The 27,953-nt window shown below is 36.8% G+C and overlaps 1 protein-coding gene across 6 annotated transcripts in view; it reads left to right on the forward strand.

Moving 5' to 3' along the window:
- The first annotated feature begins 18,288 nt into the window (after positions 1–18,288).
- VPS13B (vacuolar protein sorting 13 homolog B) overlaps positions 18,289–27,953 on the forward strand; it is an 810,211-nt gene continuing 800,546 nt past the window's right edge. For 2 of the 6 annotated variants that reach the window (XM_019642534.1, XM_019642538.1), the window contains exons 1-2: positions 18,322–21,196; positions 21,624–21,802. In XM_019642534.1, the coding sequence (XP_019498079.1) occupies positions 21,656–21,802 (147 nt within the window). In that variant the 5' untranslated portion in view covers positions 18,322–21,196; positions 21,624–21,655. Of the gene's footprint in view, positions 21,209–21,230; positions 21,391–21,623; positions 21,803–27,953 lie in introns of those variants that run through there. The other 4 variants (XM_019642540.1, XM_019642536.1, XM_019642539.1 and 1 more) reach the window with 4 other exon arrangements.

Below are 27,953 nucleotides of genomic sequence, written 5' to 3' on the forward strand. Positions count from 1 at the left end.
TCTAGTCCAACTGCTTCAGATGACAGATGAGGAAACAATATAACAGAAGCCAAGCGATTTGGCCAAAGTGGATTCAGACTCAAATATTTTGACTCCCAGGCTAGACTTTTTTCAACTATTAAGTACCTGGTATTTATTCATAAATTCCCAATAGATCTCAATGAAAAAGGAGTTTGAGTTCTTTGTCCCTTGACATTCTCCTCAAATTTAAACAATAATTTACCATTAGTGGGTTCCCAGCACTTGCTAAGTAAGCTGTTGCCTTGAAATATAGGGAGTATCAACTAAAGAAGCTTGTGAACAAAGGTATTTTGTTATCTTGTTACCATCCATTCCCCTTCACAATAAGACAAGCAAGATCATTTATCAACAAGAGCATATACTCATTTTTCTCAAATCACAAGAGACAACAATAAAAAGTAAATGGCAAACCCTGCTACTAGTGTTAAACAAGAATATTCCACCCTTTATAACAACATACCATATGCTATTTCCCTACCTTGTTCAGTATTTAGCTTAACAATTTATTGCTAGGCGTCTTGGCTGCAAGCTGTGCAAGCTGAAGTGGAATCTGATTGAGGTGAGTTAATTAATGTGGTGGCAGCTTGGAATGTTGTCCAGCTGCCAGTGAGAATTATGTTTGTTTGCCTTTGGCCCAAGTGTGAAATGGTTGGCTGTTGATTTCAGAAGTGTGAGCGTACATTTTTATATCTCACACGAATGAATACATTTTTTGTATCCTACACATTTGGGGAAATGCTAAAATTTATTGGGTAATGTTATTTACCACTTGTGTGGCAGAAGGAGAAAGGTGGAATTTTGCCCCAGAGGTTGACTTTGCATCTGTAGAGAACGCAAAAGCAGGTGGCATATAAATCTACGAGCAGGTAAATAAGCCGTCTGAAATTAGCTCATCTAGGCTAATGTGTTCAGGAGTAACTTTAAAAAGGAATAAAGTAAGATTTGAATAAAAAAAGGATCACTCTTGTAATGATGAAAGAATTCTGAAAGTAGGAAACAGAACGTCAAACTTCCCTTGAAAGGAATGGCTTTTGGATTCTATTGACTTACGTTTAGAATTTTCTTTTCATCAAATACAACTATCCATTAAAGATACCATCTTTCTGTGCAATCTTCCTTCCTATCAACTGATAATAGTGATTCCTGTGATGTGCTTTAGATGTTCAAGTTACCATATAGTTTGGACTGGTTGTTATTGATATGGGCAGGGGTTCTCTAACTCAAGTAGTCAATAAATGACACTAAACCAACACAGTTCAAAGTACACTTGAAAGGTGTCAGATATTGTTGTTCCCCTACTATTTTTTTCTACATAAAATACTAGTAACATGAAATGTCTTGACAAAAGTTTACATTAGTAGATTAAGGAGATGGATACTTACAATTTTAATATTTATACACATTTCTTTTATTCTACCATTTTGAAGAAATTTAAAATACACTAAAACTAAAGGAAATGGCAGGAGGAGATGTAAGAGCAAATAATGCGAAGAAAAGTTTGCAAACCTATAAAACAAGTATTACCAGAATACCTTTTTGATGATAAAAAGAATTTCCTTAAATTTTAAAGTGCCATGAGAGTACTAAAATTTTAAAATAGAAGAGTTTACACTCTGGAAGATACTAAACAAAATTAGTTTGTCAGGTAAAAATCTAGCAATAATAGTGTTTTAAATGTAGAAGCATATAGAAAAAACATAATGCAGTTCTTACCTCCTAAAAGCTGTTAATCTTAGAAAATATAATAGTTTTAAAACTTTTATTCAGAAAGGTGAGAGGTACTTTGAGGTTTGTATTCTTTATTGGAAACTGGAGAAAGGTAATTTTTTTGGTCACATGCAAAATGATAGGATATGATGTTTCCTTTTTCCCCAAGGGTATTTGTTATAGTATTATTTATGATGCTTTTTCTATGTTAAAATTTTTAAGGGATAGAAAAAATTATTATAATTATATGTAAAGCTTATAGTTAGCCTTGATTACTTTATTATTTTCCTCTATTATTATAGATATGGCAATTTTAAATATTATAAAGACATTTTGTGCTATCTTTCACATAAAAAGTAAAACAAAAACTGGTAAATATTACTGTACTCTTCAGATTATAGGATTATCATATCCTGGATATTTCACGCCCAAGTAAAGTTCAGAGTCTTTTAGGTTCTACTATTGTCAGAGTGAATAAGAAAGCAAACATTTTCATTTAATGTACACCCTATGGACATCTCAAAAGGTCAGACTTATACATAGCTGGCCTGAGAATGAACTTTCATAATTTATTTACTTGCTATTGAAAAATAATTTTTAAATATTAGACAAAATGTTTTCCCCTTAAATTTTTCTTATGTTTATGGTATGTTTAGAAGTATGTAATGACTATGGAAGATGCCCTTACACAGAATTACCCTAAATTTGATTATTGCTCACACATAAACTTTACATTTACAAAGTTAATGTGTTAAATATTTTTGGTGAAATTACCATTTAATGAATACTAATAGAAATGAAGGGTCCTCAAATAATTCTAACATTTGGAGATTAAAATAACACTACATTATAGGCTTTCAAAGTAATCTGAAAAAATTATGCACCTTCTATATACAAAAGTGATACATCAGTACTGGATAAGTTCAAATAAAATAAATTCTGTGGCATAGTGAGGTAATTTATAAGAAGTTTTCACTGTATTTACTGAGTCCTGGCTTCACTTTGCACAGCCTCTTAAATTCTGTGTGACAGCTTTTGAGTTATAATGAAATGGTAGGTTTTAAAAAATTATTTTCATTTTAGTAAAGTTAAAGTTTTATTAATCATTAAGAAGTAATTTGAGGGCTGGCCGACTGGCGCGATGGTTAAGAAGTGGCTTGGGACACCAGAGGGCCCCGGTTCGGATCCCACATATGAGGGCCAGTGACACTGCCCTCCACAGCTAAGATGCTGAACAGCTCAACCTGGAGCTGGGCTGCCTTTAGTCGCTGGCGACGGCGTGGGCTGCAGCCCCTGTGGCAGTGGGTTGCCATGGGCTACCGTGTGTAGCCAGCAGCCAGCGTGAGTGGCCAGCAGCCGCAGTGAGCAGCCGTCCAGAAGCCGGAGACTGGTGTGCCTCGCCTGGGAAGAGCGCAATGATGGTGCCAACTTGGGCCAGTGAAGCAACGTCCTCCACAACTAGACTGAAGAACAAAAGGACAGCAACTTGTCTGCTCCCCTTCCCCCAATTCCCCAATAAAAACCTTAAAAAAAAATTTTTTTTTGAATGCTTCTTCATTTTCCCCTGTATTCTTTTCAGATATAACCAGATTGGTACAGTAATAGAATAATGATTTCATAGAACTTTAAACTTTAAAAGACTTCAGGTCTCACAATCTGTGAAATATAAGGTAAGTTAACTAATGTTTAGAGACTTAAAGTGACATAAAATCATGGGTAGAGTCAGGCTCGGGACTCAGCTCTGTAAGTCCAATGTGCTTCCCGCCTGCCTTAAATATTGTCCTAAATGACTATAACTATGTATATACATAATTATATATCTATACACACATATACATATACATATACATATACATATACATATACATATACATATACATACAGAGGGTGCCAAAAAACGTATACACGTTTTAAGAAAGGGAAAAACTGTATTAAAATTGTAATAATATACACCAATAAAAGATGAATACAAGTCACATTTGACTTCTGCAATTACAAGAGGTGCTCAAAGTGGTTACCATCAGAGTCCAGACTCTTCTGATTACGGTGAACTACTGCTTGAGCAACGTTGACCAAAGTGTCCACTTGTATACATTTTATTGGTACCCCCGGTATATATATATATTTATACCCCTGGTGTGTGTGTGTGTGTGTGTGTGTGTGTGTGTGTATAAAAATTTCTAGAACAGTTTAAGATTTATGGGAAAATTCTGAACACAGTTCATAGAGCTTTCATGTACCACACACCCAGTCCCCTGTATTAACGTTGTGCAGTAGCCCGGTACATTTGTTGCAATCAATGAACCTACATTGTTATTAACTAAAGTCCATGTGTTTTCAGATTTCCTTACTTTTTACCTAATGTCCTTTTTCTGTTCCAGGATCCCATCCATGATCCTGCATTACATTTCATTGTCTTGTTTCCTTACGCTCCTCTTGGGTATGACAATTTCTCAGACTTTCCTTGTTTTTCAATGACCTTGACAGTTTTTTTTTTTGTTTTTTTTTTTTTATATTTTTTTTTTATTGGGGAATTGGGGCGTTGGGAACAGTGTTGGGGAATTGGGGGAAGGGGAACAGACAAGTTGCTGTCGTTTTGTTCTTCAGTCTAGTTGTGGAGGATGTTGCTTCACTGGCCCACGTTGGCACCATCATTGTGCTCTTCCTGGGCGAGGCAGATCAGTCGCCGGCTTCTGGACGGCCGCTCACTGTGGCTGCTGGCCACTCACGCTGGCTGCTGGCTACACACGGTAGCCCATGGCAACCCACTGCCACAGGGACTGCAGCCTACGCCGTCGCCGGCGACTCACGGCAGCCCAGCTCCAGGTTGAGCTGTTGTTCAGCATCTTAGCTGTAGAGGGCAGTGTCACTGGCCCTCATATGTGGGATCCGAACCGGGGCCTTCTGGCATCCCAAGCGAGTTCTTAACCATCGCGCCACTCGGCCGGCCCGACCTTGACAGTTTTAAGCAGTATTGTCAGTTACTTTGTAGAATGTCCCTCAGTTGGGATTTGTCTGATGTTTTTCTCATTAGATTAGTTACGGGTTTTGGGAGGAAGAACACAGAGGTAAAGTGCCATTCTCATCAATCATATCAAGGGTACATACTATCAACGTGACTTATCACTGTTAGTGTTGACCTTAGTCAGCTAGTAGTGTCTATCATGTTTTCCACCATAAATTTATACTCCCCACCATTTTTCATCTTCTTATACTGTACTCTTTGGAAGAATTTACTATGCCCAGCCTACACTTACGGAGTGAGGAATTATGTTCCAACTCCTTGAGGATGAAGTATATGCATAAATTACTTGGAATTTTTCTGCCAAGGAGATGTGACTCTTCTCCCTCATTAATTTATTAATTAATTCAAATCACCATGGACTCAAGAATATTTATTTTATGCTTTGGGCTATAATCCAATACAGTTATATTTAGATCTTTGCTCAAATTGTTGCAGCTTTGGCCATTGGTAGCTCTTGTAGTGGCTCCTATATGCTTTTCACATACTCCGTGTGTGTGTGTGTGTGTGTGTGTGTGTGTGTGTGTGTGTTTGTGTGTGACTTCCTTACTCTCTGACACTATAAGATGCTCCAGGCTCAACTTATATATTTTCTGCCTGAGTCCTCAAATCATCCAGGTCTCCAAGGAGCTGTAGGTCATTTTACTGGAGAATAGTATTAAAAACCAGGAGCTGGGCATTAGGTGTGCTCATTGCTACTGGTGTGTCATTGTGTCTAGGCTCTCTCAACTGACAAAGCAAGGAAACACTATGTGTGCATACCAGCCTATGTCCATACACATACCTGTAAATATTAATTTATGTAACCAACTGTATATTAACCTAAACATGAGTTTATATGGATCACTCCAACTCTAATTTAGTGTATATATTTCACAGTTCTTTTATTAGTTCTATATTATAAATGTAATGTATATTCTTTTTTATTAAGGTGAAATTCATATAACATAAAATAACCATTTTATTTTTAATTTTTTTTGTTTTTTATTGGGGAATTGGGGGAAGGGAACAGTGTTGGGGAGTTGGGGGAGGGGAACAGTGTTGGGGAATTGGGGAAGAAGAACTTCAATCTTAGTCGTGGAGGGCGCAGCAAACTCAGCTCCAAGTCCAGTTGCACCGCTCAGCTCAAGGTGCTGTGTTCCATTACTTGCGGGGGCATAGCCACCATCCCATGCAGGAGTCGAACCAGTAGCCTCGTTGTTAAGAGCGTGTGCTCTATCCCCTGAGCCACCTGGGAAGGAACTCAGCTCAAGGTGCTGAGTTCAGTCTTTAGTTGCAGGCAGGTATAGCCCACCATCTCTAACAGGAAACCTTGTTGTTAGGAGCATGTGCTCTCACCAGCTGAGCCATCCTGCCACCTATTGGCAGCTCATTGGCAGCTCAGCTCGGGCACAGCTCACTGGCCCATGTGGGAACTGAACCGGCGACCCTGTTGCTCAGAGCTTGCACTCTTCAGCAAGCTCTTAACCAAGTGAGCCACTTGGCCGGCCCAAAATAACCATTTTAAAGTGTACACTTCTGTGGCACTTAGTACATTCACAATGATGCAACCACCACCTCTATTTAGTTCAAAAACATTTTCATCACACCAAAGAAAACCTCATACTCATTAAGCAGTCACTCCCATTTCTCTTCCTCAGCTCTGGCAACCACTAATCTTCTTTCTGTTTCTATGGATTTACCTATTTTGAATATTTATTACAAATGGAATCATACAATATGTGACCTTTTGTGTTCTTTTTTATGGCTGAATAATATTTCATTTATGTATATATCACCTTTTGTTTATCCATTCCTATCCATTCCTATGTTGATGGACATTTGGATTGCTTCCATCTTTGGGCTATTGTGAATAAGACAGCTATGAATATATGTATACAAGTTTTTGTTTGTGTCTCTTTTCAATTCTTTTGGACATTTACATATGAGTGAAATTGCTGAGTTGTATGGTAATTCTATTTTAATTCTTTTAAAACTTGCCATACTGTTTTCCACAGCAGCAGCACCACTTTACATTCCTACAAGGATTCCAATTTCTCCGTATCCTCACCAATACTTGTTAATCTCTGTTTTTTTTTTTAAATTATCTTACTTGGTGTGAAGTGGTATCTCATTATGGTTTCGATTTACATTACCCTAGTGATCAATGATATTGGACATCTTTTTCATGTGCTCGTTGGCCATTTTATATCTTCTTTGGAGTAATGTCTATTCAAGTCCTTAGCCCACTTTTTAAATTGGGCTGTCTTTTTGTTGCTGAGTTGTAAAAGTTTATGTATTCTGGTTATTAAATCCTTATCAGTCACAATGAAAATATTATATGTGAATATTTTCTCCTATTTTTGTGTTATCTTTTGACTCTCTTAATACTGTTCTTTTATGCACAAAAGTTTTAAATTTTAATGAAATCCTATCTACTATTTTTTCTTCTTTTTCCTGTGCTTTCAGGGTCATATTTTAGAAACCATTGTCAAACCCAAGGTTATGGAGGTTTGTCTCTACGTTTTCTTCTAAGATTTTAATAGTGCAGTATGTGGTATGAAATAGGGTTCTAACGCCATTTGTTCACATGAGGATATCCAGCTTTCTCAGCCGTTTGTTGAAGAGATTATTTTTTCCCCGTTGAATGGTCTTGGCATCCTTGTTGAAAATCTGTTGACCATAGATTCGAGGGTTTATTTCTGCCTCTCAAGTCTATTCAATTGGTCTATATGTTTATCCTTATGACATAGCCCTCTGTTTGGATTACTGTAGCTTTATAGTAAGTCTTGAAATCAGGAAATAAGAGCCCCCACTTTGTTCTTTTTGAAGATTTTTTGGCCATTCTAGGTACCTTGAATTTTCATATGAATTTTTTGATGGGTTTTACCATTTCTACAAAATTGCCACTGAAGTTTAGATATATATTATACTGACTCTGTATATTGCTTTGGGTGGTATTGCCATCTTAACAATATTAATAATATTAACAATATTAAATATTCCATTTATAAACACTCATTTTTGCTTTTTACAGGAATGTAATTATTATATCTTCTTGATCAATTGGCCCTTGTATTAATGTCTACCTTTGTCTCTTGTAACAATTTTGACTTCAAGTCTATTAGTATAGCCAAAGAAGCTCTCTTTAGTTATTATTTGTTTGGAATACCTTTTTCTATCTTTTTACTTTCAATATTTGTTTCTGTGGATTTAAAATGAGTCTCTTAGGGCTGGCTGAGTGGCTCAGTTGGTTATTGGTTAAGAGCTCGCTCAAGAGTTTGAGCTCTGAGCAACAGCAGTTCGAGTCCAGCCCAAGCTGAGCAGCCGCTGAGCTGCCAACAGGTAGCAGGATGGCTCAGCTAAAAAAAAATAATAATAAAAAATAAAATAAAATAAAATAAAATAAAATGAGTCTCTTAAAGACAGCTTATAATTGGATCATACTTTTCTTTATTATTATTATTTTTAATTTTTATTAAATTTATTTGGGTGACATTGGTTAGTAAAATTATATAGGCTTCAGTTGTTCAATTGTATAATACATCATCTATATATTGCATCGTGTGTTCACCACCTAGAGTCAGTTCTTCTTCCATCATCATATTATTAGACCCTCTTTACCCTCTTCTACTACCACCCTCCCCTCTTACCCTCTGGTAACCACTAAACTGTTGTCTGTGTCTATGAGGTTTTGTTTGTTTGTCTTGTTCATTTGTTGCTTTCAGTTTTATAACCCAAATGAGTGAAATCATATGGTTCTGGACATTTTCTGTCTGATTTATTTCACTTAGCATGATAATCTCAAGAACCATCCATGTTGTTGCAAATGGCAAAAGTTCACCTTTTCTTATGGCTGAGTTATATTTCATTGTATATATGTACCACATCTGCTTTATCCAAACATCTATGGAAGGACACTTTGGTTGTTTCCATATCTTGGCCACTGTGAATAATGCTGCAAAACATACACAAGAGAAAAGAAAGTCTTTTCAATAAATGGTGCTGGGAAAATTGGAAAGCCACCTGCAAAAGAATGACACTAGATAGCTTTCTGTCACCAAATACCAAAATTAACTAAAAGTGGATCACAGACCTAAATATTAGACCTGAAATAATAAAGTGCATAGAAGAAAGCATAGGTGCTAAACTAATGGACCTTGGGTTCAGAGAGGATTTTATTATTTTGACCTCAAAGGCAAGGGAAGTAAAAGCAAAAATAAATAAATGGGACTTTGTTAAACTAAAAAGCTTCTGCACAGCAAAAGAAACACCAATAAAACAAAGAGGCAACTAACTGAGTGGGAGAAGATATTTGCAAACAACATCTCCAATAAGGGGCTAATATCCAAAATATATGAAGAACTTATACAACTCAACAACAAAAAAATAAAGAATCCAGTTAAAACATGGGCAGAGGATCTGAACAGACACTTCTCCCAAGAAGACATGCAAATGGCCAACAGATATATGAAAAAATACTGAACTTCACTAGCTATTAGGGAAATGCAAATCAAAACCACAATGAGATACCACCTCATACCTGTTAGAATGGCTATTATCAACAGGACAAGGAGTAACAAGTGTTGGAGAGGTGTGGAGAAAAAGGAACCCTCATACACTGCTGGTGGGAATGTAAATTGGTATAGCGACTATGGAAAAAAGTATGGAGGTTCCTCAAAAAATTAAGGATCATGCTTTTTTTAAAACCTATTATGCCAATCTATATTTTAATTTGTAAATTTTAATCCATTTACATTTAAGGTGGTTACTGATTGAGATGAACTTACTTCAGCCATTTTGTTGTTTTCTTTATGTCGTATATATTTTTTGTTCCTCAGTTCCTCAAATACTGTCTTCATTTGTGTTTAATTGGTTTTTTCTATTGTATCTTTTTATTTCCTTCCCTTTCTCTTTCAGTATATTTTCTGTTTATTTTCTTAGTAGGTATCCTGGAGATTACAATTAATATATATATATATATTTATTTTTAAAGTTTTTTTTTTAATTGGGGAATTGGGTGACAGGAACAGCGCTTGGGAATCGGGGAAGGGGAACAAATAAGTTGCTGTCCTTTTGTTCTTCAGTCTAGTTGTGGAGGACGTCGCTTCACTGGCCCATGTTGGTATTGTGATCATTGCGCTCTTCCTGGGTGAGGCAGTCACTTGTCAGCCATTGGACGGTGGCTCACAGAAGCTCACAAAAGCGCAGGCCCATTGCCAGCCAGCCCCACTGCAGCCTACACCGTCATTGGCGACTCATGGCAACCCAGCTCTAGGTCAAGCTGTTGTTCACCATCTTAGCTGTATAGAGTTCAGCGTCACTGGCCCTCATATGTGGGATCCGAACCGGGGCCCTGCTGCTCAGAGCTGGTGTCCCAAGACAACTCCTAACCAACGTGCCACTCTGCTGGCCCTACAATTAATATTTTAAGTTTAGAACAATCTAGTTTGTATTCACACAAACAGCTTAAATGGCATACAAAAACTGCTACTATACAGATTTGTCTCCCCATTTTATGTTGTTACTGTCACAAATTATCTTTATACACTGTTGCCCAATAACATATGAGTATAGTTATATTATTTCATGCATTTGTCTTTTAAATTATTAAAGAAACAAAAGAAGAGTTACAAGCAAAAAATACCATAATACTAGCTTATTCATTTACCTATGTAGTTACCTCTACTGCCAATTTTTCTTTCTTCATATGGCCTTGAATTATTGTCTAGTGTCCTTTCATTTCAGCCTGAAGGAGTCCCTTTAATATTTCCTATAGGCTTGGTCTCATGGACAAAACTCCCTTAGCTTTTGTTTATCGGGGAATGTCAGTATTCCACCTTTATTTATTTATTTTTTTTAAAGATTTTATTGGGGAATTGGGGAAGGGGAACAGTGTTGGGGGAACAGACAAGTTGCTGTCCTTTTTGTTCTTCAGTCTAGTGGTGGAGGACGTCGCTACACTGGCTCATGTTGGTATTATCATTGCGCTCTTCCCTGGTGAGGCAGATCAGTCGCTGGCCATTGGACGGCTGTTCACGGAGGCTCACGGCTGCTCATGCAGGCAGTGAGCCACTCACAGTAGCTCATGGCAGCCTACTGCAGCAGGGACTGCAGCCTACGTCATCGCCGGCGACTCACGGCAGCCCAGCTCCAGGTCGAGCTGTTGTTCACCATCTTAGCTGTAGAGGGCGCAGCGTCACTGGCCCTCATTTGGGATCCCAACCAGGGCCTTGCTGCTCAGAGCTGGTGTCCCAAGCCAACTCTTAAACAATGCTCCACTTGGCTGGCCCCCACCTTCATTTCTGAAGATTAGTTTTGCCAGATATAGAATTCTTAGTTGACAGGTTTTTTTCCCTTTCAGTATTTTAAATATGTTGTCTCAAAGCCTTCAGGCCTCCATGGTTTCTCATGAGAAATAGGCTGTTAATCTTATAGAGAGCAGGTGTGCCTGTCAAGTCACTTTTCTCTTGCTGCTTGTTCAGTCTCTCTTTGCTTTTTAACAGTTTTAATACAATGTGTCCTGGTATGAATCTATTTGACTATATCCTACTTGTAGTTTGTTGAGCTTCTTGGATTAATGTAGATTCATGTCTTTTGTTAAATTTGAAATGTTTTTAGTCATATTCTTTCCGTCCCATTTTGTCTCTTTTTCTGAGACTCCCACAATGATGAGATACTTAATTGTGTCCCACAAGTTTCTCTGGCTCTGTTTATTCCCCCCATTATTTTTTCTTTCTGCTCCTTAGACTGGATTTCACTTGTCCTAGCTTAAAGTTTCCTGATCGTTCTTCCACCTGTTCAAGTCTGCTCTTGAAACTCTCTAGTGAATTTTTGATTTTAGCTATTTACTTTTCTAGCTCCAGAACTCCTATTTGGTTTCTTTTCATAATGTCTGTCTCTTTACTGATGTTCTTTACTTATTGATATAATATTCTTTTGCTTTTCTTTGTTCTTTCCCCATGGGTTCCTTAAGCTCTTTGAGTATATTTAAGACAGTTGATATAAAGTCTTTGCCTAGTATGTCCAATGTCTACGCTTTCTCAAGGGTGTTTTCTTTCACTTTTTCCCACTCTGAATAGGCTATACTTTCCTGTTTCTTTGTATTCCTTGTGATTATTTTGTAAAACAAACAAACAAACAAAAAACTGGACATTTTTTAATAATCCTGGAAATCTGAACCACCCTCCTCCTCACAATTTCCTGTTGTTCATTGTTGAGGGTTGTAGTCATCCATTTGTGTAGTGACTTTCCTATACTATTTTTGTAAAGACTGTATTTCTTATTTGTGTGTGGTCACCTAAGTCTCTGCTGCATTATCTCAGTGGTCAGCCAGTGATCTGAGAGATTTCATTAAATGCCTTGAGCTAAAAAGATAAAAGCAGTCTCATTGTTTTTCAGATTGGTTCTGAACAAAGGCAATCCTTCATTGCTTGGACAGACCCTCTATAGTTCTGCCTTAATTTTAATTTCTGGCTTCTGCAGACCTTAAAGATTAGCCAGAGATGCAAGCTTAGTGTCCACTCAAATCCCTTCTGAGCATGCAACAAGCTCTGGGCATGCATGTTATATGTATCAGTACTTCATTACTTTTATTGCTAAATAGTGTTCCATTGTACTCATATGTATATCCAGTAAAACCTTGGATTGTGAGTAATGTGGTTTGCGAGTATACTGCAAGATGAGCAAACATTTCTAATACATTTTAACATGGTAAATGAGCGATGTCTTGCAGTATGAGTAGTTTGTATCCAGAACAAATTATGCTCGCAAACCATGGTATTACTGTACCATATTTTATTTTCATCCATCAGTTGATGAACATTTGAATTGTTTCCACTTTTTGGCTCTTATGAATAATGGTGCTATGATATTGTGGACTCTTTGTAGGCTAGTATATGTAGATCTAACTAATTTCTATTTTAAAAAGACTTATTTAGAAGTACTCAATATACAATGAACTGCATATATGTATTTAAAATTTATAATTTGAATTTTGAAATATGTATAATTATATGAATCCATCACAATTAAGAAAATATACATTTTCATCACCCTCAAAAGTTTCCACATGCCCCTTTATAATCCCATGCAACAGTACAACCCTTTCTACCTGCACCCACTGATCGTCTTTCTGTCGGTAAACATTAGTTTATATTTTCTAGTATTTTATATCAGTACAATAATACAGTATTGCTTTTTGTCTAGTTTCTTTCATTCAGCATAATTATTTTTCTTCCATGTAGTTGCATGTATCAATATTTCCTTACTTTACTGCAGAGTAGTATTTCATTGCATATCTATATCACAACTCATTTATCCATCCACCTGTTGATGGATATTTGGATGTTTTTCTTCTATTTTAGGTACCACAAATGATCCTGTTTGAACATTTTTGTACAAATCTTTTTGTGGACTTTTATAATTTCTCTTTGGTAAATACTTAGGAGTAGAATGTCTGGGTTGTATGTTAGGTGTATGTTTAACTTTTTAGAAAACTGCTGAACTGTTTTCAACAGTGAAAAACAATGGCCAACTATTGTATTATTTTACATTTCTACTAGTAGTGTATGAGAGTTCCTGTTTTTATCAAGTATTTTGTAAATATATAAAACACAAAGACAGCTATACCACCACCAGTCTTGTCAAATAGTAATATTTTGCCTTATTTTATTTTTTAATATTTTGCCTTATTTTAAAAGAAATAAAATACTACAGATACAATTGAAGTATCCTGTATTCCCTTTCCATTTTATTCTTCCTTCTCTTTTTGAGTTAAGTACTATCCCGAATTTAGTATTTATCTGTCATGAAAGCATTTAATATGATTTCTATATATACATGTAGCTATCACAATATATAGCATTTCTTGGAATTTGTGTATATGCATGACAACGAAGGTGTGATCATAAAATACGGTGAATGTGTAAACAAAAAAATTTATTACAATAAAAGACGTATTGCCATTAATCACCCTCAAAATACTCCCCCTCTCTTCAAACACACTTATCCTATCCTTCTTGCCACTTCCTGAAGCAGTTCTGGAAGTCTTCTTTTGTATCTTTAGTTGTGTTGTGGCTGCCTCGATGTCCCGAATCAGGTGGATGACACACTGTAACGTTTTTGACAGAAATTGCCATACCAGAAGCGATGTGTGACACACAGCATTGCCATGATGGGGGATGAGAGACCATTTTCCCGTTTCATGTTAATGCATTGTTCGTGATCCATGATTTACGGCACACTTGAAAACACACCTCGCAACTGTACTTCACACTTGACTGTTTGCACTGAACAAGTTGAAACTTGTCACACACTGTTAGTAAGGTTTGATGTACTGCCTTTCTGTTGGATGGCACTTGGCAGCAGGATTCTGCTTTGATCATAACGGAAGGGCTCTGTGTCACACATTGCTTCTGGTGTGGCAATTTCTGTAAAAAACATTACGGTGTATCCTTAACCACCTTATTCACCAGATCTGGCACTGTGTGACATCTGGCTCTCCCCCAAAGTCAAAACGACTATGAAAGGTAAATGTTTTGAATAGATTCAGGACGTCAAGGCAGCCATGACAGCACAACTAAAGACATTCACGAAAGAGGACTTCCAGAACTGCTTCAGAAAATGGGAGGAACAATGAGATAAGTGTGTTCAAAGTGAGGGGGAGTATTTTAAGGGGGATTACTGGCAATGTATCCTTCACTATAATATATATATATATATTTAAAGATTTTTATTGGGGAATTGGGGGATGGGAACAGCACTGGGGAATTGGGGTAAGGGGAACAGACAAATTGCTGTCCTTTTGTTCTTCAGTCTAGTTGTGGAGGACGTTGCTTCACTGGCCCAAGTTGGCACCATCATTGCGCTCTTCCTGGGCAAGGGAGATCAGTCGCCGGCTTCTGGATGGCCACTCACGGCGGCTGCTGGCCGCTCATGCTGGCTGCTGGCTACACACGGTAGCCCATGGCAACCCACTGCAGCAGGGGCTGCAGCCTATGCCATTGCCGGCAACTCATGGCAGCCAAGCTCCAGGTCGAGCTGTTGTTCAGCATCTTAGCTATAGAGGGTAGTATCACTGGCCCTCATATGTAGGATCCAAACTGGGGCCCGCTGGCATTCCAAGCCAGCTCTTAACCAATGCCCCACTCAGTTGCCCCGGTAATATATTTTTTTACTTAAACATTCACTGTATTGTTTGATCACACCTCGTATATCATATATACTATATAGCATATCAGATACACTTTATGCTATATACATACTCTAATGTATACTTGTATACTATATGATATGCTAGTTACTTTTTATATATTTTTAGATTTATTAATGTTGATAAATATGCAATTTTGTTCAGTGTTTTTTTCAGACTGTGTGTTGCAAACCATTAAGTAGCTCACAGTATCAATTTAGTAGGTCATGAACTATTTAGAAAAAAGGAAAGTAACAGAAAATAGAATGCATCACATGTACTCAATAATAGTTTTGAGTTCTCAATACATATACATGTATTGAGCCATGGTGTAAACTATATTTCTAACTATAGGTAAAACATTTGAGAGTCAGAGCTCTCTTTCATTTAAACTAATATATAATATTTCATTATATGAATACGAGGTCTAACAATTATGTTTGCAAACTTGATGCAATGATGTTGCTAACCTGTTTTTGATATCAGAGGGTATATTCATTATGAATTTGTACCAACTAAACAAACAGTTAACCAAGTTAGACGACCTGAACTTTTCGCCAACAATTCAGGCTCTTGCATTACGACAATTCATGGCAACTGTCTGTGAGGGAGTTTTTAGCCAGAAAACAAATAACTGTATTGGAACACCCACCCTACTCACCTGATCTGACCCCCAAAGACTTCTTTCTTTACCCAAAGATAAAGGAAATATTGAAAGGAAGACGTTTTGATGACATTCAGGACATCAAGGGTAATACGATGACAGCTCTGATGGCCATTCCAGAAAATGGGTTCCAAAATTGCTTTGAAAGGTGGACTAGGCACTGGCATCGGTGCATAGTTTCCCAAGGGGAGTATTTCAAAGGTGACCATAGTGATATTCAGCAATGAGGTATGTAGCACTTTTTCTAGGATGAGTTTGTGAACTTAATTGTCTGACCTCGTATACCACAGTTTAACCATTTTTTTCCTGTTGATGTTTCAATTGTTTCCACTGTTTTACTACTACAAACAATACTGTAAAATACTGTTAAAAATGCCTCCTTGTGTACATATATGAGTTTCTCTATATTTACAAGTGGAATTGCTGGAGTACATGCATGTTCAACTCTGCGGGATATTGCTGAATTCTTCTGCACTGGTTTCACTAGCAGTGTATTAGTTCCAATCATTCCGTATCATTGACATCAGACATTAAAACCGTTGTCAGTCTGATGGGCATGAAATAGGTCATTGTTATTTTAAATTTCATTCCCCTAAATATTAGAGAAGTTGAGCACGATTTCTTGTGATTATTAGACATCTGAGTTTTTTCTTTTATGAACTGCCTATTTTTTTCTATTGGATTGTCTTTAACTCATTAATTTGTAGTTTGTTATAAAATCCGGGTTCTAATCCTTTCTAATACATTGCAAACATCTTCACCCAGCTTGTGGCTTGTGTTTTATTTTAACATGTTCTTTCATAAACAGACTTCTTTAATTTTAATGTATAAAACTTATTAAGCTTTTACTTTATAGTTTGTCCTATTCATGTTTTTGTCTTATTTTAAAAGTTTGTTCCCTCTGAGGGATCAATTAATATTTTTTTTCCATAAAATTTTTTTCGTTTCACATTTAGTTTATAATACATCTGGAATTTATTTTTGTGTTTGTTGTGATCAGAGGTAAGTTTACCATGAAACTAATGAAGCTTAAGCTTCAGGGACTACATATTACTTGCACAAGCCCTTTCTAAGGCTCTGGGAGAAGCCCGAGTTTAATATGGGTTGTATGTTTTTATAAAATTTGCAAAAGTATAATATTTTCTTATCTTATCCTTAAATAGGGGTCCTCAAATTTTAAGTTTCAGGCCCCATAATACTTGGACTTCACTCCTAGGTATGAAGTGGGAATCTAATCTTAATTTTCATCCATCTGGGTAGTAATTGTCCCAGTACCGATTATTGATACGTATATATGCAAACCTTTTCCCTTTTATTTGTAATGTTACTTCTGGCATATATCAAAATTCCATAAATGAGGTTTATTTCTGGGGTCCTTATTCAGCCCCATTGGTATACTTGCCTATCCCTATATATTTTGATCTAGTAAAGGTTTGCAGGAATTTGTTCCCAGATAGGGTCTTAAACTAGGTCATTTCACTTGTGGTAGCATCCATTTATTTTAGTGAGAATTACAGGGACTTTCCTGATTTTCTTTGAAAGACAGGTCAGTGGAAAAAGTATTGTTTTGCATTTGGGTAGAAGTTGAATCATGTCCTCACACAGTGCTAAATGAGTTTTTCATATCCTATCGCACTTGGTATATATTTTACTTAATCATATAATAGTCTTTTATTTTAAAAATTTTATTATTTATTGAAGTGCATTGGTTAGTAAAATTATATAGGTTTCAAGAGTACATTTCTATAGTACATCATTTATCATTGCACTGTGTATTCCCAACTGAGTCAGTTCTCCTTCCATCACCATATTATTTGACTCCCTTTTCCCTCATCTACCACCCTCCCCCAGCCCCCCTTTATCCTCTGGTAACAACTAAACTGTTGTCTGTGTCTATGAGTTTTTGTCTTGCTCATTTGTTGCTTTCAGTTTTATATCCCACATGAGTGAAGTCAAATGTTTCTCAACTTTTTCTGACTTATTTCGCTTAGCATGATAAATTTCAAGATCTATCCATGTTGTCATAAATGGCAGTTCACCTTTTCTTATGGCTGAGTAATATTCCATTGTATTTATATTTTAATTAGTCATTTATATCTGTGATTCCAATGAAACTGAGCTCCTTCCATGTAGACATGCCTCAGTGCCTAGTATGGTATATTCCACATAGTGGACATTCAAAAATGTCTTTGAGTTAATGCATGAATTCAGAATACCAAACTAATATGTTTAAATAACTTGAAGCAACCATGATTATTATTGATTTCCTACCAATTGGACTTCTTATGGACTATACTGTGTCCAGCTTTCATAGTGAGATAATGCCTATATGACTTGGACAGATACTTGTTTACAGTTTACAAAGCTACATTATAAATCTTTATGTGCTGTTAACTCTTTAGGAAGCTAGTCAGAAGTATTTTGTGCAGCTACTTAGTGTGTATTACTCTAAACCCAGAAAACTTTCTTTGCTATTCTATTATTATAATAATTAATGGTTTTTTATTTTCTGTTTCCTTTCTCATGGAGACTTGAAGTCATAAGAGATGGGTTGACAGGCTTTGACCATAGGTAGTTCACCTTTCCATGTCTGAATTTCCTCATCTTGTCATACTTTTGTTATAAAAGGAACAAGGTATAACATGCAATGACTATTCAATGAGTAACTGTGATTGTCTAGGTAAGTATATTTTAAAATTTAATTAAATAATAATTTCATGAGGGAATCATTACAATTGTAATGTTCCTGAAGATACAAAGTTGAACAGATTAAGTTTAACTCATGTCTATTATCTATTTGCCTCTGTGCTACTTAAAATAACATTTCCTATAATAGCAAAACCCTCAAATCTCAGTGATGTAAACAGTAGTTTATTTCTCAATCATGCAAAATTCTAATGGATATTACCAATTAGTAGTTTGTGTTCCCCTAGGCAATGATTCACAGAGTGAGTCTCCTATTTTTTTTGTCCTTGGCATCTTCTTGCTGGACCTTGGAGTCCCCTGTTGCATCCTATTTATCTGTATCGTTTGGTGATGGGGGAAAGAGTAAAACTGTTATGTGGAAGGCTTTTATGAGCCAGGCCTGTACCTACATTGCTTCTACCCACATTCAGGTGGTCAGAACCCAGATCCTTTACAAAACCTGACTGTAAGAGAGCCCTAAAACAATCTAACCATGTGCACAGGAGGAAAAGGAAAACAGATTTATTGAATAATTGTTAAATCAATCACTGCCATATAACTTATTAAGAATCATATAATATGCAAGGTACAAGGGACACAAGTTCCTGTATTTAAAGATCTCATACATACAGTACACATAATAGAAAAATAAATAATAAAGGTGTCTTTTTCTACCTTTTTCAACCGTTTAAACATTACTCAAATATTTAAGAACTTCACCTGAGACTTTTGGTTTCTGGCCCAGTACGTAAATAGCTTAGAAGTCATCACTGCATCTAACAAGTAAAAAGCTGAAGAAAATGAAATACCACCAACTCTTAGATGCGTCAGAAGTGAGGTCACAGGGAAACCACTGTTCCCAAAATTGGAGAGATAGGTGAATACAGAGAATTTTACAACTTAACACAGCAGAAACTTATGAGCAGAAATCTAGGGAACCAGTGTCAGGGTAGGAAAACCTAAATTGTAAATGACAAATAGCTGAAGGCTCAGTGTGGACAAGTCTGACAGTTAAAAACTCCAGGGGGGACCCATTCGTAGGGAAATCCACACGTTTTTGTCAGTTTTACCTCCAGGAGCTCTATCAGGTCCTCACAGTGAACAGAGAACAATTCCCTTGTGTTTCTGGCAAAGGGAGAGGAAAAGGAGCCATTTTGAAATACACCAGAGCATTTTGGTTCTCTGAACAAGGCCAGCACTCAGGAGAAACTATTTTACCAGAGCCTAACCTACCAGAGGGAAAGAAAATACACTCCAGCTCCCTCTAGCCTTCAATGTTCCGGCTAATTTATCCTAAAACACCGTTCTTTTTTAATTAAATTGCCACATAAATAAGACTAGGCCCTTTTTCCTTCTCTAGAAAAACAAGATTTGCTGCTCCTGTTCTAGACCACCTAGGGCTTTCATACAACTAGTGGACTATTTTCTTTATAGTAAAACTTCTGAGTCATGACTTCAACCAGTTTGCTTTTCAGGTGAAGCAGATAACTAAGAAATTACTTAGATAATTTACTTATTAATTTAGTTGGTTTTAATAAGATCGAAATTACTTGGGTTATTCATCAAGGCTTATGAGGGGACAGTTACTCTAAATCAGCAATTAGCTGCTTCTCTTTATTTCTTTAAACTTAGTTCATTAACAAAAGCTAGACACTTTGGCATCCTCACTTAGGCCTGTTTGCTTTTGCAGTTTCTAAAACTCTTTCAAGAAATCATAACTTGAATTGCAGTAAAGAGCTTCAGGAATTTACTTATTAAATATTTTGAATTAAATGCAATGAAAACATGGGTGGGTATTTTAATAACTTTATAAGTTGTCTATTCAAAATGCAGTGGTAGGTGTTTTGTTCAGAGGTTACCAAACATAAAAGACACTGCTCAAAAATTAGGCAGCATGCCCTATTAAGCTATTCTTTTAAGTTTAGTGTATATTTTTCTAAGTTAGGTGTCTGAGTTTCTTGACTCTGTTACCTTGCAAAAGTACTAGAAGGGTAATTTTATACATTCATTTCAGCCTAATAAAACCAAGTGACTCTTAAAACTCTGAATTCATTCTTTATCTGCTATCTGCTATTTCTTTTCACTTTGTCTCTAGGAGTCCCATTTCCTTTTTCCTTCCGATATTCCCACCCCCTTTCTGAAATCCCATTAGTCTGCAATCCAATGGTTCTTCACAACCTTCTCTGACCATTTCTTCCTGGCCCCGCATCAGCAAATTCGATAATACCTAACCACTGCTTCGGCTAAATAAAAAAAACGGAGAGCGTGTTTACTCGTGTGGCCGAAACCATGACCTTAAGTTGCACAGCCGACTCCCTTCCATTTCTTTCCATAGTCACCCTTCCTCCAGCAAATGAGCCTCGGGTCTACTTTTAAATCTGCCACCCCCCGGCCGCTTCTTCTACCTTCCGCCTTATTGCTATTGCCCTGTCCACTGAACCCAAATTCCTCTTCTCAGGACTTCCATTACCCGAAAGAACAGCCCTCTTTTTCAGGGCTTTAAAACACCAGGATCCGCTTTCTTCCTCCTCATCGGAGATGCGGCAGTCCGTGCTTCCCCAGCCGGACTCGGCCCACAGCACCCGCAGCCATTCTCGCGCAGCAGCACCACTTCCGGATCTCGGGTGTCTCCACTTTACGGGTCCGCCCACCTCCCGAGGGCGCTTCTTAGAGCATTTTCCAGACCACTGGCGGGGTCGGAGTGGAGACGCAGGCTAGCCGAGCGCAAGAGGTCTTTTCCTAGAAGACGGACTGAATGGCTTCTCCAGCCTGACAAGTCGGGTCATGCTGTGGAGTCGAGTTCTGGCGGTGGAGGGACAGTTTGTTTTGAGCACCGAGTGGGGCACACCCGGAAGTGGAGCCATACAGGAGCTGCGCCGCCGCCGGAGGCGGGTGCCAGGTACCCGGAGGTGGAGAGGACGCCACGGTACGTTTTGGCGTGAGTGTCATGCGAGGTTGCAGCAGGGCGGGAGCTGGCTTCCTTCTGGCTCTGGTTCTATGGTGGTAGATCCCGCTGGGTTCTGGGAGGCGAGGGCCTCGAGGCTGCTGAAGGGGTGAGGCGGCCGATGAGGAGCCGGTCTCACTTCATTCTCCTCCTTCAGGGGGACTAGCTGTCTTCAGGTTAGCACCTCTCCTCCCACTCCTCGCCAGTTGAGTTGAGGGGAGTTGTATTGGTGAAGTCACAGCTGGAGCAGAGAGTCCACTTGAGTTTTCTCTGCTTCTGGGAGGAGGCGAGCGGCCGCTTTAGTGGGGACTTGCTTTTCGGCCTCTTCCACTCCTCCTGAGAAGTGCTTTTTCCTTCGTTGTACCACCGACTCAATTACTTATAATATTTCTGTCTTTACTCCCTTCAGCTTCAGACTTTGACTCCTCTGAACCTTAAAGGATGCTGGAGTCATACGTGACTCCAATTTTAATGAGCTATGTGAATCGCTACATCAAGAACTTAAAGCCTTCAGATCTACAGCTTTCACTATGGGGTGGAGATGTGGTTCTCAGCAAGCTGGAGTTAAAGTTGGATGTGCTGGAACAGGTAAACCGGAGCTGTCGTTGACTGGGAATATTTTCAGTTTGTTTATGAGTAATACATTGTTTCCTACACTTTGAATTTATGCTTTAAAAACTTAATTTTTATGCTAATGTATTTTGAGCTACCCTGAAACTAGAGACTTTCCTTTACAGAATATTTTTTTTGTGGTTTATGAACTAGTGATAGTTTGTTACAATCCGTTTATTAACTAGTGATAGTTTGTTACGATCGGATTCCCGAAAGTTGCCTCAGCAGATAGGAAAACAGTCTCATTGTTCTTGTTAGAATTGCCCCAGCATATTTACTCAACCCTCAAGCCTTAGACCAAATATGCTAATTTACATTGCTAAGATTCTGTATGATACTAGAAAATAATACATTCCTGTTCTCCGTTTTGGGGAATGGAAAAGTCCAAAAGATCTTGAGAAAAGTCTATCTCTTAATAGGAAAGATGACATTACCCATGGTGTCCTCAGTGTATTAAATAGACACAGATTGAGAATGCCAGCAAAATTGAAAACGTCTTTCTTAATCACTTTTTAGTTTTCTTTTAACCTGATAATGTTCTGATGCAAATAAACTGTAACTTCAAAGTTCATATACTTATTACTTCATTTAGTATATTATTAGTAACATATGCCAAGCAACTCTGTTAGTCTTGAGGATACAAAAATCATCTGTGGAAACTCAGAAGAGTCAGAGACCAACAGCTTTTTAGGAGATAAGGAAAGACTTAATCTGAGGGTGATAGTAATCAATAACTTTTAGTTATATTCCACTGCTTCCTCTACTATTGAATAATCTAGAATTAACACTAAGAAATAATACTCCTGGCTCCTTCCCCTTTCTCTTTCCAAGGTTAATTATCTATCTATCTATCTATCTATCTATCTATCTATCTATCTATCTATCTATCTATCATCTATCTATATAGCTCAGTTTTTACATAATGTATATACCTGTGACCACCATTCCAGATCAAGAAATAGACTATTTTCTACACCTGAAATGACTTGCCTGCGCCCCTTTGTAACCCCACCCCTAAAACAGGTGACTGCTGTTTTATCAATAGACGTAAGTATTACCTGTTCTTGAAACTTAAATTAATTGGAATTACTTGTGTCTGGCTTCTTTTATTCAACATTATGGCTAAGATTAACCCATGTTGTTGCATGAGTGGTAGTTTGTTCTCTGTATTGCCTTATAGTAAGTATCCTTTGTATAAAGAGCCACAGTTTACTAATTTATTTTCCTATTGATGTTCATTTGGATTGTTTCTGCTTTTGTCTGTTAGGAAGAAAGCTCTTATGAACATTCTTGTCTGATTTTGGTGGATATAGGTATTAATTTCCATTAGGTGTATACCTAGTAAGTAGTCATGTTTAGCTTTAATGGATATTGCCAAATAGTTTTCTGGAGTGGTTGTACCGATATTCATTCTCACCAACAATGTATGAAGGTTTCAGTTACTTCACATTTTGTTATTATTTGGTATGTTTGCTATTTTAATTTTAGCCTTTCCGGTGGGTGTGTAGTGGAATCTTATAATTTAAAATTTCATTTTCCTAATGATTAATGATGTTAAGCGCATTCATGTGCTGTTCATTGGCTATTTGGATATCCTCTTTTGTAAAGTTTCTAATTCTTTTGACTTGGTAAAAAAATTGTGTCTTCTGTCTTTTTTTTATTGATTTGTAGGAGTTCTTTATATATTTTGGAAATAAGTTCTTTGCCAGATACATGTTTTTGCAGTATCTTCTCCTGGTTTATGGCTTGTTTTTTGCTCTGTTAAAAGTGCCTTTTGATGAATAGAGTTCATATTATTGAAGTTCAGTTTATCAGTTTTTTTTTCCCTTTAAAGTTAGTACTTTTCATGTCTTGGTTAAGAAATTGTTGCTTTCTTCAAGCTCATGAAGTTATTCTCCTGTGTTTTCTTTTAGCTTTATTGATTCATTTAAAATTAGTTTTCTGCAATTGAGAAGTAGAGATTAAGATTCATTTTTTTCCATTGATAATTAATCCACATCATTTGTTGAACCATTCTTTCCCTACTGAATAATAGTAAGTCTTTGTTGTAAATCAGGTTGTCATATGTGTGGATTTATTTCTGAATTCTTTATCTGTTCAGCTATCTATTTGTGTATTCTTGTATCACTACCATGTTGTATTTTACAGCAAGTCTTGATATCTCATGGTGTAATTTCTACAACTTTGTTCTTTTCTCCTTCAAGATTGTCATAACTATTATAGGTCCTTTGCATTTCCATATATACTTTACTTTTAGCTTTTACGTTTTAGAATTTCCTTCAAACATGGAAACCCATTGATCTTTTTAATTGAGGTTACATTGAATCGATAGATTAATTTTGGAGGAAATAACATATTAACATATATTGTGTTGTCATAGTATTGAGTTTTTAACTTGTACAAGGCATTACTTTCTGTATTTTAAGGTCTTTAATTTCAGCAATTATTTGAAACTTTTCAGAGAGGTTTCGTACATATTTCATTAAGTTTTATTTCTATTGATGTTGTAAGCAGCATTTTGTTTTTTAATTTTGTGTTTTAAGTATTTGTTATGAGTATTTAGAAATACAGTTGATTTTAGTGTATTGATCTTCTACCCAGTGGTCTTTCTAACTTGTTGAATACGTTTTGGTGGATTCTTTTGGATTGTTTTTGTACACAATCATGTTATCTGCAAATAATGACAGTTTTTCATCTCTCTTTCCAGTGTTTGGACCTTTAAATTATTTTCTTTCATTATTGCACTGTGCAGTAGAGATCTTGAGAAAATTCTTTTTTTGTTCCCAACTTCAGTGGGAAAGTGTTTAATATTTTACCGTTATGTATGTTGTTAGCTGTAAATACTCTTTGTTGGGTTAAGGAGATGCTATTTTAGTCCTAGTTTTCCTATAATTTTTTAGAAGCATGAATGGATGTTGAATTTTATCAACTATTGCATTTAATGGATTGATATCTGATTTTTCTTTTATTTTGTTAATGTGAATTATATTAGTTGAATACACAGATGGAGTTTGCATTCCTGGAATAAACCCCACTTACAATGTACTATCTTCTTTTTTATGTGATTGGATTTGTTAAATTTTTAGTTTTATTACATCTATCTTTTTTTTTAAAGATTTTTATTGGGGAACTGGGGGAGGGGAACAGCGCTGGGGAATTGAGGGAAGGGGAACAGACAAGTTGCTGTCCTTTTGTTCTTCAGTCTAGTTGTGGAGGACGTTGCTTCACTGGCCCATGTTGGTATTATCATTGCACTCTTCCCAGGCGAGGCAGTTGCTTGCCGGCCTCTGGACGGCTGCTCACGGCGGCTCTTGTCAGCTCATACCGGCTGCTGGCTGCTCACGCTGGCTTCCGGCCACACACGGTAGCCCATGGCAGCCCACTGCAGCAGGGGCTGCAGCCTACGCCGTCACTGGCGACTCACGGCAGCCCAGCTCTAGGTTGAGCTGTTGTTGTTCATCTTAGCTGTAGAGGGCGCAGCGTCACTGGCCCTCATGTGGGATCCGAACCGGGGCCCTGCTGTACAGAGCTGGCGTCCTAAGCCAACTCTTAATCAACGTGCCACTTGGCTGACCCTGCATCTATGTTTATAAGTGACACTGGCCTGTGATTTTCTTCTCTTGTGAAATCCTTATCAGGCTTTGATTACCCTAAGTATATTGCCTTCATTAAATTATTTGTGGAGTATTTCCTCTTTTTTTTAAAGGAAGAGCTTAGTATTCCATTGTATATATGTACCACATCTCCTTTATCCAATTTTCTATTGAAGGACACTTGGGTTGTTTCCATGTCTTGGCCACTGTGAATAATGCTGCAATGAACATAGGGGTACATATATCTTTATGAATAAATGTTTTCAAATTTTTTTGAGTAGATAGCCATAATAAAAGATGAAGTACTGCCATTTGTGACAACATGGATGGATCTTGAGAATATCATGCTGAATGAAATAAGGCAGATGGAAAAAGTCAAGAACCATATGATTTCACTCATATGTGGGATGTAAAACTGAAAGCTAAAATGAACTAAAAAGACAAAAACTCATAGACACAGACAACAGTATAGTGATTACCAGAGGGAAAGGAGGGTGGAGGGAGATAGAAGAGGGTAAAGTGGGTCAAATATATGGTGATGGAAGGAGACTTGACTTTAGGTGGTAAACACACAATGCAGTATACAGATGATGTATTAAAGAATTGTATACTTGAAACCTATATAATTTTATAAACTGATGTCACTTCAATAAATTTAATAAAATTTAAAAAAGAAAGGAAGAATTTGTATAAGATTGGTATTACTAGTTTTTTCTTTTTTTTATTTGGTAAAATATATGTAATAACATTTATTGTTTTAACCATTTTTGATTGTATAGTCTGTGGCATTGATTATATTTATATTTTGCAACCATCACCATCATCCATCTCCAGAACCTTTTCAATTTCCCAACCTGAACCTTTATACACATTAAGTACTAACTCCCCATTCTCTTCTCCCAGCTCCTGGCAAATACCATTTTACTTTGTCTCTGAATTTGAATCCTGTACATACCTCATATAAGTGGAAACATACAATATTTATCTTTTTGCGACTGGATTATTTTAGCACAGTGTCTTTGAGGGTCATGCATATTGTAACATGTGCCAGAATGTCTTTACTTTTTAAGAGTGAATAATAATAGTGCATTGTGTGTGTATACCACATTTTGTTTATCCATTCATCTGTCGATGCTCATTTGGGTTGCTTTTACCTTTTAGCTATTGTGAATAATACTGCTGTGAACACGGGTGTACAAATACCTTTTCAAGCCCCTGATTTCAGTTTTTTTGGGTATATACCCATAAGTAGAATTGCTAGATCTTATGGTAATGGTATGCTTAATTTTAGAGGAATTGCTTTACCGTTTACCACATTGGCTGCACTATTTTACATTCTTACCAGTGATGTACAAGGGTTCCGATTGCACCATGTCTTCACCAAACTTGTTATTTTCCGTGTTTTTTTTTTTTTCTTCTTTTTTTTTTTTTTGATTATAGTCATCCTGAGTGGTGTAAAATGGTATTACAGTGTGGTTTTAATTTGCGTTTCCCTAATGATTGGTGATTTTTAGTATTTTTTCATGTGCTTATTGGCCATTTGTATATCATCTTTGGAGAAATGTCTATTTAAGTTCTTTGTGCTTTTTTTTACTTGTGTCATTTTTCTGTAACTGAGTTGTAGGAGCTATTTATATATTCTGGATGTGAGTTGTAGGAGTTACGTATACATTCTGGATATCAGTCCCTTATCAGATATGTGATTTGCAAATATTTTCTTCCATTGTGGGTTGCCTTTTGACTTTGTTGATAGTATTCTTTGATGCATAAAAGTTTTAAATTTTGAGGTCTGATTTACCAATTTTTTTCTTTTGATGCCTGGGCTTTTGTTGTCCTATCTAAGAAATCATTTCCAAATCCAATGCCATGAAGCTTTTCCCTAAGCTTCGTTTCTTGTAAGAGTTTTATAGTTGCATTTAGGTCTTTGATCCACATTTTTTAGTTAATTTTTGCATGTGGTATAAGCACCCAACTTCATTTGTTTTTACATGTGGATATCCAAGTTTCCCAACATTATTTGTTAAAGACTGTCCTTTCCCTGTTGAATGGTCTTGGCATCCTTGAAAACCAATTGGCCATAAATGTGAGGGTTTATTTCTGGGCTGTCAATATCATTCCATTGGTTTCTATGTCTTTTTTTATGTTCGTATCACATTTTGATTACCATATAGCTTTGTTGTAAGTTTTGAAATCAGGAAGTGTGAAATCTCCACCTTCCTTCTTTTATTAGTTTTTTAAATGTTAGGTAAAATTAATCATCAGGAGTTTTTTTGTTTTTTTTTTGTTAGAAAGTTTCTAATTACTGATATAAATTCTTAAATAGATGTAGGACTATTTAGATTTTTATTTCTACTTTTGTTAGTGGTTAGTTATATTTTCCAAGGAATTTCTCAATTTCCTCAAAGTCAGGGATTAGAAACAATGGCCTGGGCCTACTAGTAAAATTGTATTGGAGCACAGCTATCCTCATTTGTTTATATATTGCCTGTGGCTGCTTTTGCAAACTAAAACTGCAGAGTTGAGTGGGGTGGGGG

Source organism: Hipposideros armiger, unplaced genomic scaffold (assembly GCF_001890085.2).
Source record: "Hipposideros armiger isolate ML-2016 unplaced genomic scaffold, ASM189008v1 scaffold_70, whole genome shotgun sequence".
NCBI classification, from domain to species: Eukaryota; Metazoa; Chordata; class Mammalia; order Chiroptera; family Hipposideridae; genus Hipposideros; species Hipposideros armiger.